Source organism: Erpetoichthys calabaricus, chromosome 16, assembly GCF_900747795.2.
Source record: "Erpetoichthys calabaricus chromosome 16, fErpCal1.3, whole genome shotgun sequence".
In the NCBI taxonomy this organism is placed as follows: domain Eukaryota; kingdom Metazoa; phylum Chordata; class Cladistia; order Polypteriformes; family Polypteridae; genus Erpetoichthys; species Erpetoichthys calabaricus.
This window is the reverse complement of record NC_041409.2, coordinates 6,713,226-6,732,718: the sequence shown is the minus strand read 5'-3', so window position 1 is coordinate 6,732,718 and position 19,493 is coordinate 6,713,226. Positions and strand designations below refer to the sequence as shown.

Sequence of the window (19,493 nt, the reverse complement as noted above, 5' to 3'; positions counted from 1 at the left end):
CATCATTTCAGAAAGATTTGTTTATTAACACATTTTACCTGTACAGACGGACATTCAGAGCTGTTGGTCATGCATTTTAAGCTTCATAAAGCTTTACAGACAACATAAAAATTGTAAAACCTTTTTTAAACATTAAACATTACTAATTATGACTACTTTCTTGGCATTACTTGTCTCTTCGCTCAAAGACGACTTTCCTGTTTCTTTGGACAAGCAGCTACAAAAAAAAAAAAAAAATCAGGTTTTAAAATACAGACTATTTAGTATTTTACTATTAATAAGAAGAGAGCCCCTCATGTTTAATATATATATACATTTCAATTCCAGCAAAATGTTATGGGGGAAAAAAAAAAGTTGGTGGCACGGCAAAGCAGTAGCAAGCAGAACCATTTTATAGTTTTTGAAGTCTGGTCTTAAATGTGATTTGCATTCCATATTCTTAGTCTGTGAGGGAATTTTCTTCCAAATCCCAGAGTCTCTAAAATCGAAGCCTTAATAACCAAACTGACAGGCTGACGAGGGAATGAACTATTAAAACTTTAACCACTTAATGGCTTTTGTTGTGAATATTTTTCCTGAGCACAGCTCACATTTTAGGACCCCTAAAAATGTTCACACACAATTATTTGTAAGGAAGATAATATCTGAGGTGTTTGATAAATTACTACCTTAGTGCCTTCTAGAACATGAGGATCTTTCTGAAGTGCATTTCGAAGACCTTCTTCATTTGAAAATCCAATCCAGCAGAAACCTCTGTGGAAACCTGTCTCCTTATCCTATGCAAAATAAAAGTTGAGAACATTTAGTATTACCCAATTTGTGTAAGCAACTCACTACAGCAGTTGTTGTTCTGAGTATTAAAATGACAATTTTAATTTTATACCTTGTTATGCAAGAAATGAATACATTACTTTTCCAAATACATCAACGGTGGGGATTACTTCTCAATCCAATCTTTTTATTTTTTTAACAAACAAATTGATGAAAATAGTGTCTTATTTGGCTATATTATTTGTTCCTCATTAACGGCTAGTTACGAGAATGCAGCAAATGACTCATTGTTCAAAACAGATGGATACACATTCAGATCAGTAGATGGAGAATAGTATCACTAATGGAAAAGTAAAAACTTGCACTATTAAAGACAGACTGCAAAGATGTCCACTATTTAACAACAGCAGAAATCTAATCTAAGACAGACAACAGACACAAAACCTCTTGTTTATGATCCCCAACCCAAACTGGCGAAAAGTGACCATGTACCGATAACGGTGAAGCAAAAACTATTTTGTTCTGAAAGAAACTCATCAGCTTCCCTTCCCATTCCTGCCTACAAATAAAGTATCCTTTAGTGGTACAGAGATATTCAAAAAGAACCCAGAGTAATAGTGGCCAAAAAAAACTACCATTAGCCTTGAAAAAATCATTTAAATTCTTGTTTAAACTGCTCACTTCACTACAACTAACAAAGAAACCTGGGAAATGACATTACTATTTAGGGTGGGCTATTTCAAGAATACTGCCTCATGTCACAAGCAATGTGCTTTTAAATGATATCTAAACGAGAGAAACGGCTAATAAACCAAGGATATCTGCAAGATGCACCATATGGGGGACTGCTAGAAAGTTGGACCTGAAAGATTACACTGATTTTGTGTTCCTGTCAGGGTTGGTAGCGAGATCCTGCCCCAAGTGGAGGAGTTCAAGTATCTCGGGGTCTTGTTCACGAGTGAGGGAAGAATGGAGCGTGAGATCGACAGGCGGATCGGTGCGGCATCCGCAGTAATGCGGGCTCTGCATCGGTCTGTCGTGGTGAAAAAGGAGCTGAGCCGCAAGGCGAAGCTCTCAATTTACCAGTCGATCTATGTTCCTACCCTCACCTATGCTCATGAGCTATGGGTAGTGACTGAAAGAACGAGATCGCGAATACAAGCGGCTGAAATGAGTTTCCTCCGCAGGGTGTCTGGGCTCTCCCTCAAATATAGGGTGAGAAGCTCAGTCATCCGGGAGGGGCTCAGAGTAGAGCCGCTGCTCCTCCGCATCGAGAGGAGTCAGATGAGGTGGCTCGGGCATCTGATCAGGATGCCTCCCTGGTGAGGTGTTCCGGGCACGTCCAACCGGGAGGAGGCCCCGGGGAAGACCCAGGACACGCTGGAGGGACTATGTCTCTCGACTGGCCTGGGAACGCCTCGGGATTCTCCCGGAAGAGCTAGAAGAAGTGGCCGGGGAGAGGGAAGTCTGGGCATCTCTGCTCAAGCTGCTGCCCCCGCGACCCGACCTCGGATAAGCGGGAGACAATGGATGGATGGATGGTATAGTAAAACATAGCATTTTTTAGCTGATACTTCATTTGAGACCTCTGTCCACATGGATAGTGAAACTTACAAAATCAACAATTGTTTTATCACTTAATTTCTAACACTGAAGAATGATGTGCCTTTCTCACACAGTCAACATGTATGGTACACCAGGCTCCTTATGCTGCAGTTAAGAGACGAGCTTCACAACTTCAATATAAAATGACTCAAGTCTAGCCAGCCTTCAGATATCAGGGACAGAAATATAGGAGTTGCCACCATGGAGCAAGTTATAATGGGTCCAAGAATAACTGCATGCATAACGTGGCCAGATGCTATAAGGATTGATTATCGGTCAGTTAAATTTAATTCTCCACACTGGGTGCCCAAAAAATATCGACTTTTGAAATCATGCATCACCTTACAGTATCCAATGTTCTATGGAGAAATTTGATGTAATGATTTCCGATTAGGAAATTTTAAGAAGCATTTTGATCAAACTTGGATGGGTCACTCTGACCCAACAGCAGAACCAATGACCACATGGTGAAAAATGAACAAGGCTCAAGCTAGTCCTAGTAAGATTATGCACACAATTTTGGACAGCGTTGAGGGTGTAGTCCATATTGATTACATGCCTCAAAGAACCCACATAACCAATGAACATTACATGGATTTGATTTTTGTGTTTGCGGAAGTCAAACAGGAACAGCTGTCAGCCATCCTGCTGTGCTAAAAAACAGTGCACTGAAGAGATGCCACATCCACCCTACCGTACCCTACCCTATTGACCAGACCTGGGCCCATAGGACTACTAATGTGTCTCGCAGTCTGTAAGGCTGCCTCCACACCATGACAAACCTACAGAAGAATGCTTACATAAGTAAGACAAAACATTTTGACTGACACAGGAAAGGTCTATTAGTACTGTAGCATAAATATTATCATTTACTGTGACTATATTGGTGTGGGGTGGGACTAACGTGCTTTCAATGGTATTTCTCGAAATAGTTCAGACTCAAAGCTTTTATACTTTTCAAACATAATTTACGTAGTATTTCAATTCCAAGAAAAAAGACGGACGCAGAGGGAGATGCGGTGAGACAGAGCAAGCATTGGTCTATATGGAATTTTACCAAACAGTCTGCCTGAAAATTTTAAGATAATAAAGCAAGAAAAACACGAGTGAAATAAAGGTTATCGTATGAAAACAAAGAAACAAAATCTGTAGGCAAAAGGGACTCCTACTTTAATACTGGTTATCAACATTGTTAAGTATATGAAGTGTCCTGCTTTGTTCACAGATTCCCATATGAGAGAACTACTACATTCTAACTAAAACTTGAAAGATTAAAGATTTGTGGTTTTGGAAGGAGAATTTTTATTGATCCTTTCCGGGACACTGACTCCAACATTGTTTAACAAACAATAGCATATTAACTGTTGTGGGTTTTAATTTATTCAGGACACTGAATTTATAAATAATATGACACACCACCCCACAGCTTCAGATCTACAAAACCCACAAGTCCTTTTCCAAATATAAATACCACTTACAAATAATAGCAGACATTTCCTCACATTTCCAAACTGTCCAAAGTATTCCTTCAATTCCTCTGAAAAACAGATAACACAAATTGTTACTTATGTTACAGTAAGAAACCAGATGTGCTAACGTCTTTTACGACAGGCTGAAGTTTAAGTTATCAATGTAAACCTCAGAATTAACATTTGCAATGCACCATCTGCTGGAATGCATTTTATATTGCAAGTAGTAATAAAATTCAGTGCGTTTGTCATTCCAACAGATGGTGCATGACAAACATTTGCAGTAATAAATGGCATTACTAAAAATGTGTGTGGTGTGCCATCTGTTGGAATAGCAGAGACACAGGAACCTGAATAAAAAGAAGTGTCTGTCTGGTGTATAAATAATGTATTTAAACAACAGGAATATCTAAGGTATGATGTTATCTCAACCCCATGCAGATTTTCACCATTTTCCCTGCACATCCTACAGATGTGTACAAAAGGTAAGCAGGCAGCTGCAAATCTGCCCAGTATAACTTTATGTGTACAGTGGAACCTCGGTTCACAAATGTCTTGGTACACGTACAACTCGGTTTACGGCTAAAAAGTTCGCCAAACTTTTGCCTTGGTTCACGACCACACACTCGGTATACGAACAAGCCAGTTTCCCTTGATTTCCGCACGTGTTGCATTGTTTTCGGTCAGACGTGCGTGCGTGCTTTCACTGTGAAGTCTTTGTGCTCTATTTCATCTCCCTTCCAGTTCGTATGCGCCGTTTACTGTATTTAAGCACGTGTTCAGCCTCTCCCTGTGCATTGTTCTCAGTCAGACGTGCCTTGTTTTACCTGTTAACTCTTTGTGCTCTACAGTATTTCGTGTGCTTTTGCAGTTAACCATGGCTTCTAAGCAAGTGAAGAGTGGTGAGAAGAAAGTGTTGCAATGTTACTTTTCTCTTTTTTCAAATGTTCCTTTTTTTTTCCCCTGTGCTTAAAACTCATTTAAAAAAAAAAAGTGTTTATACAACGATCAGATTGTAAGGCTATACGCGAACTGCTGCAATGTTACAGAGAGAGAGAGAGAGAGAAAAAGAGAAAGAGAGAGGGCTGGGGAGGCTCCCGTGCTGCTGAGAGAGAGAGAGAGACAGAGAGAGAGACAGAGACAGACAGACAGACAGACAGACAGACGGGGGGGCTCGCATGCTGCTGAGAGAGAGAGAGACAGACAGACGGGGGGGGGGGGCTCGCGTGCTGCTGCGAGAGAGAGAGAGACAGAGAGAGAGAGACAGAGACAGACAGACAGACGGGGGGGCTCGCATGCTGCTGAGAGAGAGAGAGAGAGAGACAGACGGGGGGGGGGCTCGCATGCTGCTGAGAGAGAGAGAGACAGACGGGGGGGGCTTGGGCTTGCGTGCTGCTGAGAGAGAGAGAGAGACAGACGGGGGGGCTTGCGTGCTGCTGAGAGAGAGAGAGAGAGAGAGAGAGAGACAGACGGGGGGCTCGCATGCTGCTGAGAGAGAGAGACAGACAGACAGACGGGGGGGGGGGCTCGCATGCTGAGAGAGAGAGAGAGAGACAGCCGGGGGTCTCGCATGCTGCTGAGAGAGAGAGAGAGAGAGAGAGAGAGAGAGAGAGAGAGAGAGAGAGAGAGACAGACAGACGGGGGGGCTCGCTTGCTGCTGAGAGAGAGAGAGAGACAGACGGGGGGGCTCGCGTGCTGAGAGAGAGAGAGAGAGAGAGACACAGACGGGGGGGTTCGCATGCTGCTGAGAGAGAGAGACAGACAGACGGGGGGGCTTGCGTGCTGCTGAGAGAGAGAGAGAGAGACAGAGAGAGAGAGAGAGACAGACGCGGGGGCTCGCATGCTGCTGAGAGAGAGAGAGAGAGAGACAGAGAGAGAGAGAGAGACAGACGCGGGGGCTCGCATGCTGCTGAGAGAGAGAGAGAGAGACAGAGAGAGAGAGACAGACAGACGAGGGGGCTTGCGTGCTGCTGAGAGAGAGAGAGAGAGAGACAGAGAGAGAGAGAGAGAGACAGACGGGGGGGCTCGCATGCTGCTGAGAGAGAGAGACAGCCGGGGGTCTCGCATGCTGCTGAGAGAGAGAGAGAGAGAGAGAGAGAGAGACAGACAGACGGGGGGGCTCGCGTGCTGCTGAGAGAGAGAGAGACAGACGGGGGGGATCGCATGCTGCTGAGAGAGAGAGAGAGAGACACAGACGGGAGGGCTCGCATGCTGCTGAGAGAGAGAGTGAGAGACAGACAGACGGGGGGGCTCGCGTGCTGCTGAGAGACAGAGAGAGAGACAGACAGACGGGGGGGCTCGCATGCTGCTGAGAGACAGAGAGACAGACAGTGGGGGGGGGGTGCTTGCATGCTGCTGAGAGGACTCGAGTGCTGCTGCATGCTGCTGAGAGAGAGAGAGAGAGACAGACAGACAGACGGGGGGCTCGCGTGCTGCTGAGAGAGAGAGTGAGAGACAGACAGACGGGGGGGGCTCGCATGCTGCTGAGAGAGAGAGACAGACAGACGGGGGGGCTCGCATGCTGCTGAGAGACAGAGAGAGAGACAGACAGACGGGGGGGCTCGCATGCTGCTGAGAGAGAGAGACAGACAGACGGGGGGGCTCGCATGCTGCTGAGAGACAGAGAGACAGACAGTGGGGGGGGGGTGCTTGCATGCTGCTGAGAGGACTCGAGTGCTGCTGCGTGCTGCTGAGAGAGAGAGAGAGAGAGACAGACAGACAGACGGGGGGGCTCGCGTGCTGCTGAGAGACAGAGAGACAGACAGACAGACGGGGGGGGCTCGCGTGCTGCTGAGAGACAGAGAGACAGACAGACAGACGGGGGGGCTCGCGTGCTGCTGAGAGACAGAGAGACAGACAGACAGTGGGGGGGAGGCGCTTACATGCTGCTGAGAGAGAGAGAGAGAGACAGACAGACAGTGGGGGGGGCGCTTGCATGCTGCTGAGAGAGAGAGACAGACAGACGGGGGGGCTCGCGTGCTGCTGAAAGAGAGAGACAGACAGACGGGGGGGGCTCGCATGCTGCTGAGAGAGAGAGAGAGACAGACAGACAGTGGGGGGAGGCGCTTACATGCTGCTGAGAGAGAGACAGACAGACGGGGGGGCTCGCATGCTGCTGAGAGACAGACAGACAGACAGTGGGGGGGGGGGGGGGCGCTTGCATGCTGCTGAGAGGACTCGAGTGCTGCTGCGTGCTGCTGAGAGAGAGAGAGAGAGAGAGAGAGCCGGGAGCCTGGGTGTTTGTGTCAGTGTTATTCAATGTTTTTACATTAGTTTACTATTACACTGTGCATTTTATGGTGTAATTAACTATATTTGTGCTTAAAAATCTTTAAAAAAAATATATTTACATACAGTTTGTACGGTCTGGAACGGATTAATTGTATTTACATACAATCCTATGAGGGAAATTGCTTCGGTTCACGACCAAATCGGTTTGCAACCAGAGGTTTGGAATGAATTATGGTTGTGAACCGAGGTTCCACTGTATTATGAATGACTCCTGCGTTGGATTAGAATTCCACTCCGCACTGCTTTCCCCTAGCACAAATATTATCAGGATGGGCTCTAACTCTCTACAACCAAACAAAAAAACACACAAGGTCAGAAACTCAGCGATTTAGTGCATTACTTTGTCATACTATTTTTAACTGTACTGTTTGGGCACTATTATATCAGAATCTATCTTAGTAGCCATTAATTAGTTAAAGAGAAGGAACCATCCTGGGAGGGTTGTTAGTTTGCTACAGGGCACACCCAAGCACATACACACCCTTACATTGGATGTGGCATATACAGTAATAAATATATTTTTGAAAGCAGGAAATATTTCGGCATCAAAACAGTACACTGCACTTTCTGATGAACACTTTTGCAAAGCACCTACAACTGACACCTGTATTTGTAGTTTCTTTTAGCATGTAGAGGGTCACTGTTTCATTTGAAGTGTGCATTTGAAAAATATTTTAAACATCTCAAAGTTCCAGGCTTCTTGGGTGGGCAAAAAGAAAAAACAAGACAAAGTTTATTTTGCACAATAATTCAGTACAACATATGCAAAATATTTCCAACTTGCAGTGCTTGTAAAAATTAACTGTTATAAACAACAAACCACAGCAGCCCAAAATATTTACTTTCAATATTTCTAACACGGAAAAAGTGAAATCCGAGCACATTTTTGAGTCAAATGATATCTGCCCCGAATAATTAAACAGAATCTCCACCTTTATGTTAGGGTTTAAACATTACAGTAGGACCCCCATATATGCAAATTCAGTTTCCTGTTATCCGTGCTTTGCCTAGGCCTGAAACTATTAAAATGAATAATCCTAGAAATTAATGATCGGCGCATTTCATGAACAGCACATGGCGAATATCCAGTGTGCACCAGCAGCATGTAGGGCGTTCCCATGTGTCAGAAGCCATTTTTGCCACACTGACACGTCAAGTACGGTATAAACCAGCCTTTAGCCTCTAGCGTTCTTGCCACGTTTATCAGTGAGCTGTTATGAAAACAATCCTTAATTTTCCTCAGTAATGACAGAATCAGTGGGCATGTAATATCCCAATTAAACCAAGTCTAGTCTGTGTTTTGTTACCATCACTCATTTTCACCAGTTCCAAAACATGCACAAATTTAGTTTCGGATTAACAAAAAGAAAGGATACACAGGTAATCAAGTCTTAAACTAAGATGGTCTAACTGCAGCCTGCAATATACAAGACATCAGTCACATAATTCCTACAACGTCAGTCATTAATCACAAGGAGAAGGGCTAGCTGCAGACCTCCGGAGCTCCAAGATTCAGGTACTCTGCTAAAGAGCCAATAGGATTACACGTTTATGTCACTCGGTTAACTCAACAGTCATCCTTATCTCGACAACGTTCCCACAACACAAATCTTAACCGTAGTATGACAGAGCGTACCGTGTAACATCACTGATGTATAATGAAAAGCGACAGCTTTCTCAACAGAGGTCTGCAGCGACTTTCTTGGTTTCGACCCGTGATAGACATTTTGTGACTGACATTGTGGCCATTACCTGATCGACATCCTAGGTATTATGGGCTGCCGTTACACTCTGTTGCATAAGCTGGCACAACTCTGGTCAATTCTCATTCCTTTTTGCCGACGGTGCTCTGCTCATCAATGAAACTCCAGGGGAGGAAATCATAGTAAACTTACTTTCCTTTAAAATTAGATATTATTAAACATTAACTTCTCTGCCTGTTTAAAATGTTTTAAAATATATTCTTACACATTGAAAAAATAAAAATTTGCTTACATGCAAGAAACTATTTTTCATTACAGCTCATGCGCACTGCCAGATTGATGATGAAACAAATACACTTTGAGAGGTTCATGCCACATCCAAAAGAAGTCTCAGCAAATTTCACATCTTAACAAACTGAACATTTATGAAATCTCAAACACAATTTTACAAGAACTGAATTCAGCATCACACGCCATTCGATATGTGACCAGACTGGGGGATTGTTCCTGCTTTTATTATTTATTTTGTCTTACTTATATTGTTATTAAAAAGGAGACCATAACCAAGTGAATATTTGAATAACAACATAGTTCATATTATCTTACAGATGTTTACAAAGTACACTGTTTGACAATGCAGTATTATTTAAAAAAATAATGAAAAACTTCAATGTACATTCCACACATAACTGAAATTTGAACTGAACTTGCTCCCGAGTTTCTTAGTCAGTGTGCTCTACAAAAAATTTTGAGTTTTACTTATGGCTAAATAACCAATTATTATTTGGAAAGAAATCCACAAAACGTATGATATAAAAGGGAAGTCGATGGGTCGTTCTGCAGTTGACTAGTAAATCGAATACCTTAAAAATTAATTCATTATAAAGATAATAATAATAATTCATTTTATTTATAAGGCACTTTACATTTGTAGTAAACCTCAAAGTGCTACATAAAAAAAATTAAACAAAGACACAGCAAGATAAAACAATAATTAGTGGCAATTTTGTTAATGTGCTTTCCTAAATAGAAAAGTCTTTAGCCGTTTTTTAAAACAGCTCACAATCTGCTGTGTTCTCAGGTAGGGCATTCCAGAGCCGTGGAGCAGCAACTGCAAAGGCTCGGTCACCCATTGTGCGAAGTTTGGTCATAGGGGGGCGAAGGCGGTGAGTATTTGCAAAACGGAGGTTTCTTGTAGTGGATTGTAATATAAGGAGTTCCTTAAGATATTGTGGAGCATTTCCAGGAATACCTGCGGTGGGGTGGTTTCCTGCCTTGCGCCCTGTGTTGCCTGGGATTGGCTAGAACAGACCCCCGTGACCCTGTACTTAGGATATAGCGGGTTGGATAATGGATGGATGGATTTCCATGAATAATACACTGATGAGTGAGCAAACAGTTTGTTAGTACTCAACAAGGGGGCTTCGCCCCCTGCTCGCTTCGCTCGCCTACCCCATGCGTTTTGAACCCATGCCTGCTGGGCAGCCGTAGTTTCAGACGCGCGTTGTAGGAGCTTGCGTTGTTTTGAATCCATGCTTGCCCTGCCTCTGCGGTTTGAGACGCGCGTTGTAGGCGTATATCCGTCACTCGAGCTCGTTCGGGTTCCTGCTTTGCCTCCACAGTTTCAGACGGTGGGACGCGTTCTGCGTTTTGTACGATCCCAAGCAGCACATTATTCCTAACTTCACTCCGCAGTAGTGCCACGCACAATATGGCGGTGACGCCTGCGCCTTCACTACACAGTAGTGCCACTCACGATATGGCGGCGACGCCTGCACCTTCCGTATTATGTCGGGTTTTACCATGCTGTGTAGGCGCCTTTGCCTTTCGTACTTTCCCGCGCCTTCCGACGCACGATGTAGGCGCCTGCACCTTCCGGGTCTGCCTCCGCTGTGTGGTGTGGACGTTTAACTGTCGTTGTTTCTGCCTTTATATTCTGTCCCTCACTGTACATGTGTTTCGTGCCTAGGTTTTTTTGAAGCTGCTGCATTCCAGTTTTCATCATCTGTAACCTGCTCTCCATGTGTTTGGCCCCGTTCTTTAACCTCTTTATGACGTTTTACTTTGTTTCCTACTCTGTCTTTTATTTCTGACCTCGCTTTATCCTGCTTGCGGTATGTCAGACGGTTCGTCGTCTCTCCCGTTTCGCTCTGGGGCGGGGGCTTTGTGTGGCGCCTGCGCACGTTCGTAGTCTCTCCCGTTTCGCTCTGGGGAGGGGGGCTTTGTGTGGCGCCTGCGCACTATGTCTCCTGCGTCCATATCCGGTTTACCATTCTCGGTTAGTAATATGGATACGGAGGTGAATAGGGAGCCAATGAAGTGACTTAAGGATTGGTGAAATATTTCCGCACCCTCAATAGGATGCTCTGTGTACTTTTTGTATTTGAAATTTCGTTTCAGAAAATATCATTTAAAAAAGAAAAAGAAACACTTATTTGATTTTAAACTTAAAAGGGAAAAATGGAAAACGCAAAACAATTACTTTTTTCCTTTCACACATCAGAAAAGAAAAATGCAAGAAACGAGCACACGCCCTTTATTTCGCAGTAGGTAACAACAATAACGTTCTTAAAAGAACTGCTATATCAATGAAGCAAAGTTTGCAAAGCTTGTATTTTTACCTGAAACATGCGACTCAGCTTTTCTGCAGTCATGCCCTCCTCCCGGAGTGGAACTCTTTTACTGTTCTGAAAAACAACGTGATGGTCCATCCACTGCTGATGCCAGTGTAACTTCAAGGCCGTTGATCGATGTGTTGTGAGGAGGAGGGCTGTTCGCACGTGTCATCAAAAATCGTGCAGAAGAAGAAGTACTTCCGGTTTCAGACAACGAAAATGCGTCTGTTTTGTTGTTTTTGAGCAATTACACTTTCATTATTTGAATCACAAATAAATCCAGAAAAGTATGTGTAATTTTAAGTTTATGACTGCTATTTGTTACCATAGAATTAAAAAAATACACAATTTTCCCTCATTTTATTCTTTAATCAAAGTCTAAAAATTCTTTTAATTTTTGCTTCTGAAACGAAATGTCAAATACCAAAAAGTACACGGACCACATGTGTATCAAATGACAAATGGGAGTCTAATTTGACACGCAAATTAGTAACAGAAGGGGAGAAAGTAATGGTGTGGCCAGAAAAGGAAATACAATTTACGGAGGAACAAAGTTGATGGGAGGTACCAATTAAAAGAGCTTCAGTTGTGGTGCTGTTCAGCTTAAGGAAGTTCTTGGACATCCAAGCCTCAATCTCATCCAAGAAGGAGGAAAGAGTTGATGGAGGTGTAAGAGAAGTGGAATCCAGTCTCACATGCAGTGCATCCGGAAAGTATTCACAGCGCATCACTTTTTCCACATTTTGTTATGTTACAGCCTTATTCCTAAATGGATTAAATTCATTTTTTTCCTCAGAATTCTACACACAACACCCCATAATGACAACGTGAAAAAAAAGTTTACTTGAGGTTTTTGCAAATTTATTAAAAATAAAAAAATTGAGAAAGCACATGTACATAAGTATTCACAGCCTTTGCCATGAAGCTCAAAATTGAGCTCAGGTGCATCCTGTTTCCCCTGATCATCCTTGAGATGTTTCTGCAGCTTAATTTGAGTCCACCTGTGGTAAATTCAGTTGATTGGACATGATTTGGAAAGGCACACACCTGTCTATATAAGGTCCCACAGTTGACAGTTCATGGCAGAGCACAAACCAAGCGTGAAGTCAAAGGAATTGTCTGTAGACCTCCGAGACAGGATTGTCTCGAGGCACAAATCTGGGGAAGGTTACAGAAAAATTTCTGCTGCTTTGAAGGTCCCAATGAGCACAGTGGCCTCCATCATCCGTAAGTGGAAGAAGTTCAAAACCACCAGAACTCTTCCTAGAGCTGGCCAGCCATTTAAACTGAGCGATCGGGGGAGAAGGGCCTTAGTCAGGGAGGTGACCAAGAACCCGATGGTCACTCTGTCAGAGCTCCAGAGGTCCTCTGTGGAGAGAGGAGAACCTTCCAGAAGGACAACCATCTCTGCAGCAGGCCTGTATGGTAGAGTGGCCAGACGGAAGCCACTCCTTAGTAAAAGGCACATGGCAGCCTGCCTGGAGTTTGCCAAAAGGCACCTGAAGGACTCTCAGACCATGAGAAAGAAAATTCTCTGGTCTGATGAGACAAAGATTGAACTCTTTGGTATGAATGCCAGGTGTCACGTTTGGAGGAAACCAGGCACCGCTCATCACCAGGCCAATACCATCCCTACAATGAAGCATGGTGGTGGCAGCATCATGCTGTGGGGATGTTTCAGTGGCAGGAACTGGGAGACTAGTCAGGATAAAGGGAAAGATGACTGCAGCAATGTACAGAGACATCCTGGATGAAAACCTGCTCCAGAGCGCTCTTGACCTCAGACTGGGGCGACGGTTCATCTTTCAGCAGGACAATGACCCTAAGCACACAGCCAAGATATCAAAGGAGTGGCTTCAGGACAACTCTGTGAATGTCCTTGAGTGGCCCAGCCAGAGCCCAGCCTTGAATCCGATTGAACATCTCTGGAGAGATCTTAAAATGGCTGTGCACAGACGCTTCCCATCCAACCTGATGGAGCTTGAGAGGTGTGCAAAGAGGAATGGGCGAAACTGGTCAAGGATAGGTGTGCCAAGCTTGTGGCATCAAATTCAACAAGACTTGAGGCTGTAATTGCTGCCAAAGGTGCATCGACAAAGTATTGAGCCAAGGCTGTGAATACTTATGGACATGGGATTTCTCAGTTTTTTTATTTTTAATAAATTTGCAAAAACCTCAAGTAAACTTTTTTCACGTTGTCATTATGGGGTGTTGTGTGTAGAATTCTGAGGAAAAAATTAATCTAATCCATTTTGGAATACGGCTGTAACATAACAAAATGTGGAAAAAGTGATGCGCTGTGAATACTTTCCGGATGCACTGTAGATCAAAATAGATCCAGCCTCACAAGATCAAATAGCGTTACACGAAGAAACACGTCTAATACACATCAAAATTGTATTTTACTGCCAGATCGAAAAAACAAACACTGTTGTAAAGTGAGACATGTACTCTCATTCTGAAAAGACCCTCATGACGCGTGTAGATTTGACTGCTTTTAAACAGAACGGAGTTCGCAACGCATGTGACAAGGTTATTCCGTTGCCGACCTGCTCTTGAAATAACTTTGTAATTAAAACATATGGTGAAAACTATTAAAGTCTCCCTCCACGAGGGAAACTGTCGTTTTCGTATACTTACTGGTAGCCACTGTCCAAGGAATTTTAGAGACGAAAACCTCGAATGCTTTACGACTGGCCGCTGACATCTTTTTCACGTCTGATGGAGAACACTTTGACCTCTGAAGAGCCAGCCTTTTTGGCGTATGACGTCAAACAAACGGTCTTAGAAATAAAATCCGTACTTTATTATAAGCATAATTCTATATAATCATCATTTTTTCACGACATTTAGACTGATTGTTTGTGGAACGTTACTCGAGTTTAAAAAATTGCTTTACATCTCAGATGACAGAGGTTAAAGGTAAACGTGCGCAAGATGGCGGCTTCTGTATTGGAGCAGGGTGAAGATGCCTTTAGGAAGCTCTTTAGATTTTATAAACGAAGAAATCCTCCTCCGGATTTTAGTAATGTTCTAGATTTTTCAAAGCCAGAAACTCATTTCGGAAAAGTGAGTACATTTTATTAAATACCTAAACATTGCGATGCTTCTGGTGTAACTGGATGATAAGTCGATATAGTGCATGGTCGTGTCCGTTCATATATCGGATTTATCTGGTGACTTTCACAATGATCGAATGCAGTAATCGGTTGGTGATCTGCTACCTGGCAGTAAAAGCAGGAAGCCACCGGACTTAGCGCTTTCTTTTGCTTCCTATTATAAAATGAGCTGCTACCAGTCACCTCAGTAAAGGAGTACATTTTTGTTATTTTCTTTACTTTTATTGTCAAATGTTCCGTTTCGGACATCGTAATGAATTTGTCTTTCAGTGGTTTCAGTTTTTCACTAACCTTTTTACTTTTCTTTGATTTCGATTCAGAATTACTGAATGCTAGGTGTTCACCATTGTGTCCTCTTCAAGATTAAGCTGTCTTGTTCAATTTTTAGAAATCGTAATACTCATAAGTCAGGTTTGTAAAGCAATATATAGGTAATGCGTTTTTTTTTTCTTCTTTTGCTTCTTTCCTTGTATAAACTCAATAGAAATCATAAACGTTTCATTCATACACTCGCCGGCCTCTTTATAAGGTACACCTCGCTAGTACCTTCAGAACTTCCGTAATTCTTCGGGACATAGATGCAAGAAAGTTCTGGAAACATTCCTCAGGGTTTCAGGTCCATATTGACATAATGGCATAACGCAGTTGCTGCAGATTTGTCGTCCATGATGCAAATTTCTGGGTCCACCACATCCCAAAGGTGCTCTATTTGATTGAGATCTAATCGCCATGTTCAAGAAATCACTTTGAGATGAGCTGATCATTGTGACGTGACGTGGTGTGTTATCCTGCTGAAAATAGCCATCAAAAGATGGGGACACTGTGGTCATAAAGGGGTGTGCATGGTCAGGAACAATACTTGGGTTGTGGCATTTAAATGATGCTCAGCTGGTACTAAGGGGACCAAAGTGTGCCAAGAAAATATTCTCCCACACCATTACTCTACCACCACTAGCCTGAACCATTGATACAAGGCAGAATGGATCCATGATTCTGGTCAAACCAGCAGAAATCGAGACTCATCAGACCAGGCAATGTTTTTTCACGTCCTCTATTGTCCAAATGTGGTGAGCCTATGCAAAATGTAACCTCAGTTGCCTGTTCTTAGCTGACCGTAGTAGCACCCGGTGTGGTCTTCTGCTGTTGTAGCCCATGTGCTTCAGTTTTTAACGTGTTGTGCATTCAGAGATGCTCTTCTGTGTATCTCTATTGTAACAAGTGGTTATTTAACTTACTGTTGCCTTTCTATCAGTTCATATAAGTCTGGCCATTCTCTTCTGGCATCAACAAGGCATTTCCGCCCAGTGAACTGCCGCTCACGGGATATTTTCCCTTTTTTTGGGCTGTGCTCTGTAAACCCTAGAGCATGAAAATCCCAGTAGATCAGCAGTTTTTGAAATACTCTGACCAGCCCATCTAGCACCAACAACCATGCCGCGTTCAAAGTCCCTTAAAGCTGCTTTCTTCCACATTCTGATGCTCATTTTGAACTTCAGCAGGTCATCTTGACAATGTCTACATGCCTAAATACACTGAGTTGCTTCCATGTGATTGGCTGATTAGATATTTGTGGTAACAAGCAGTTGATCGGGTGTACCTAATAAAGTGGTCAGTGAGTGTTATATAGCATACTCTCTTTTAGAAACTGCATACTGTACACATCTGCTGTATAGTATATGATTGAAATGAAACACAGAATAACCTACCAAAATCACCACATTAATCACAAAAAACAATTGTAATTTGAACGTATATACTTTATTATTTAGCTTCTTTATGCCCCTAAATTCGAAGTAACTGATAAATTGTGATTGTTTAAAGACAATTTACAGTACATTGATCCCAGGGTATTCCACAGTCTGTGAATGGGCAGGAAATGTTTCTGAGATATTACAAAAATCGAGATGCAGGTGTAACTTCGATTCTGGCAATACCTCATTTACTTTAATTCAGGTTAAGTTGTACTTAAAGTGCACATTCACTAAAAAGCTGAGTGTATTATACACATATTAATATACACTGATCAGGCACAACATTCAAACTACTGACAGGTGAAGTGAGTAACACAGTGGCACCTGTCAAGGGGTGGCATATAACAGGCAGCAAGTGAACTTTTAGTTCTTGAAGGTGGTGTGTTGGAAGCTGGAGAAATAGGCAAGTGTATGGATCTGAGCGACTGACAAGGGCCAAATTGTGATGGCTAGACAACTGGGTCCGAGCATCTCCAAAATGGCAGTTCTTGTGGAATGCTCTGGGTATCCAGTGGTTAATACCTACCCTAAGAGGTCTAAGGAAGGACACATGGTGAATCAGTGACACAGTCATGGCCACCCACAGATAGTTGAGGCTAGAATGTCTGGTCCAATCCCACAGAAGAGTTGCTGTAGCAGAAATTGCTTAAAATGTAAATGTTGTCCATGGAAGAGAAGTGTCCGAACACCCAGTGCAATGCAGCTTGCTGTATATAGGACTGTGTATCTGTAGACCATGCAGAGTGCTCATACTGGCCCATCTACTGCTGAAAATACCAACAATGGGCATGTGAGCATCAGACCTGGACTGAGAAGCAGTGGAAGAAGGTGGCCTGGTCTGGTGAACCATATTTTCTTTTAGATCGTGTTGGTGTGTGTGTTGTTTACTTGGGAAAGAGATGGCAGCAGGATGTACTTTGGAAAGGAGGTAAGCTGGTAAAGTTAGTGTGATGCTCTGGTCAATGATCTGGTGGGAAATCTTGTGTCCTGGTATTCATGTGGATGTTAATTTGACATGTACCACCTACCTAAAGATTGTTGCAGACCATGTAGACCCTTAATGGCAGCATTATTTGCTGATGACGGTGGCCTCTTTTATCAGAATAATTCACCCCGCCACACTGCAAAAAATGTTCAAGAATGGTGTCAGGGACGTGATAAAGTGTTCAAGGTTTTGGTTCTCAGTCCTAATTAGCATCTGTGGGACATGTTGTTGGGAAAAACAATTTCAATTCATGGAAGCCCCACCTTGCATCTTACAGGACTTAAAGGATCTGCTGCTAATGTTTTGGTGTCAAAGGTGTTGTGGAGTCCATATCTCGACGAGTCATATAAAGTTGTTTTTGTGGCACATGGGCTCCTACATAATATTAGACATGTTGTGGCTGATCGGTGCAGATAGACGATGCCACAAAATGACATGCAACTAAACCTCAAAATGCGCAGGTAACGATGATTACTGCAAAATATGACAATGGCTTCACAATGGGTTCATTCCAGGGTACACCAGGCCAAATCAGCTTACACCAAATATAGCAAAAAAATCTGAGTAGACTCATTGTGGAATAAAGTAACTGCTGGAATTATGAGACCGTAATATGAAAAGAATCAACAACAACTCTAACATATATGCTATGCCAAAATAATAAGTTGTCAGACATGATTAAAAAATTTAAACCAACTGATCATCTTTAATATCGACAGGTAAATCATAGCAAAGTTGCCTCCTAGTTTTGTTAGTAATATATACTGGTTTTATTAATCTTGGAACTTTAAAAGTCTGCCTGTATTTTGACATCACAATGTGCGCTCCGGAGACAATAATATGTTCTGCAGGTAGGGAAGCTATTGGCGGAGGTCTAGGCAATTTATGAATATATATATTTCAAATGGAAAATTTTAAAATAGGGTCCAAATTTAACTAGAGCCACCGAAGTGATTGTAGAACTGGATGAATTGATTGTACTTTTTAAGTGTAGTTATAATCCTTGCTGATGTACTTTGGATTAAGTGTAACTTAATAACTATTTTAATATCATGCATACTATTATAATTTGCTTCAGACGAATGAAGGAACTGTCCTTTTAAAGTCCTGCAAATTAAGCATATGACTTACAGTATTGCTCTGTGGGAGAAAGCCAGTGTTTAAAAACTGGAAATGAGATGGCTGAAGGTTTAAAACTTTAAAGACCTACAGTAATCCCTCCTCCAACGCGGGGGTTGCGTTCCAGAGCCACCCGCGAAATAAGAAAATCCGCGAAGTAGAAACCATATGTTTATATGGTTATTTTTATATTGTCATGCTTGGGTCACAGATTTGCGCAGAAACACAGGAGGTTGTAGAGAGACAGGAACGTTATTCAAACACTGCAAACAAACATTTGTCTCTTTTTCAAAAGTTTAAACTGTGCTCCATGACAAGACAGAAATGACATTTCCGTCTCACAATTAAAAGAATGCAAACATATCTTCCTCTTCAAAGGAGTGCGCGTCAGGAGCAGAGACAGTCAGAAAGATAGAGAGGAAAGCAAACAAATCAATAGGGCTGTTTGGCTTTTAAGTATGTGAAGCACCGCTGCACAAAGCTGTTGAAGGCAGTAGCTCACACCCCCTCCGTCAGGAACAGACAAAGAGAGAGAGAGAGAGAGACAGAGAAAAACAAACATCAAAAATCAATACGTGCCCTTCGAGCTTTTAAGTATGCGAAGCACCGTGCAGCGTGTTGCTTCAGGAAGCAGCTGCACAGAAGGTAGCAACGTGAAGATAATCTTTCAGCATTTTTAGACTAGCGTCCCTATCGTCTAGGTGTGCGAACAGCCCCCCTGCTCAATCCCCCTACATCAGGATCAGAGAAAGTCAGCACAAGAGAGAGAGAGAAAAGTAAGTTAGGTAGCTTCTCAGCCATCTGCCAATAGCGTCCCTTGTATGAAATCAACTGGGCAAACCAACTGAGGAAGCGTGTACCAGAAATTAAAAGACCCATTGTCCACAGAAATCCGCGAACCAGCAAAAAATCTGCGATATATATTTAAATATGCTTACATATAAAATCCGCGATAGAGTGAAGCCACGAAAGTCGAAGCGTGATATAGCGGGGGATTACTGTACACGTATTGCTGGTAGAATCTCTTATAACCCTGCAATCCTCCAAGGAAATGCAGTGGTAAGG

General features: G+C 42.9%; 2 protein-coding genes across 2 annotated transcripts in view; one reads left to right on the top strand and one right to left on the bottom strand.

Annotated features, from left to right (window-relative positions):
* Positions 1 to 5: 5 nt before the first annotated feature.
* On the bottom strand, positions 6 to 14,221 carry slirp (SRA stem-loop interacting RNA binding protein). Its single transcript, XM_028822274.2, has 4 exons — positions 14,095 to 14,221; positions 3,855 to 3,913; positions 669 to 776; positions 6 to 217 (listed from the first exon to the last, which is right to left on the bottom strand). Exons 1-4 carry the CDS (start codon positions 14,159 to 14,161, stop codon positions 167 to 169), a joined length of 285 nt encoding a protein of 94 aa, XP_028678107.1. The 5' UTR covers positions 14,162 to 14,221; the 3' UTR covers positions 6 to 166.
* Positions 14,222 to 14,357: 136 nt separating this feature from the next.
* alkbh1 (alkB homolog 1, histone H2A dioxygenase) overlaps positions 14,358 to 19,493 on the top strand; it is a 28,190-nt gene continuing 23,054 nt past the window's right edge. Inside the window, exon 1 of the mRNA XM_028822273.2 lies at positions 14,358 to 14,523. Coding sequence (XP_028678106.1) covers positions 14,392 to 14,523 — 132 coding nt within the window. The 5' untranslated portion in view covers positions 14,358 to 14,391. The remainder of the gene's footprint in view (positions 14,524 to 19,493) is intronic.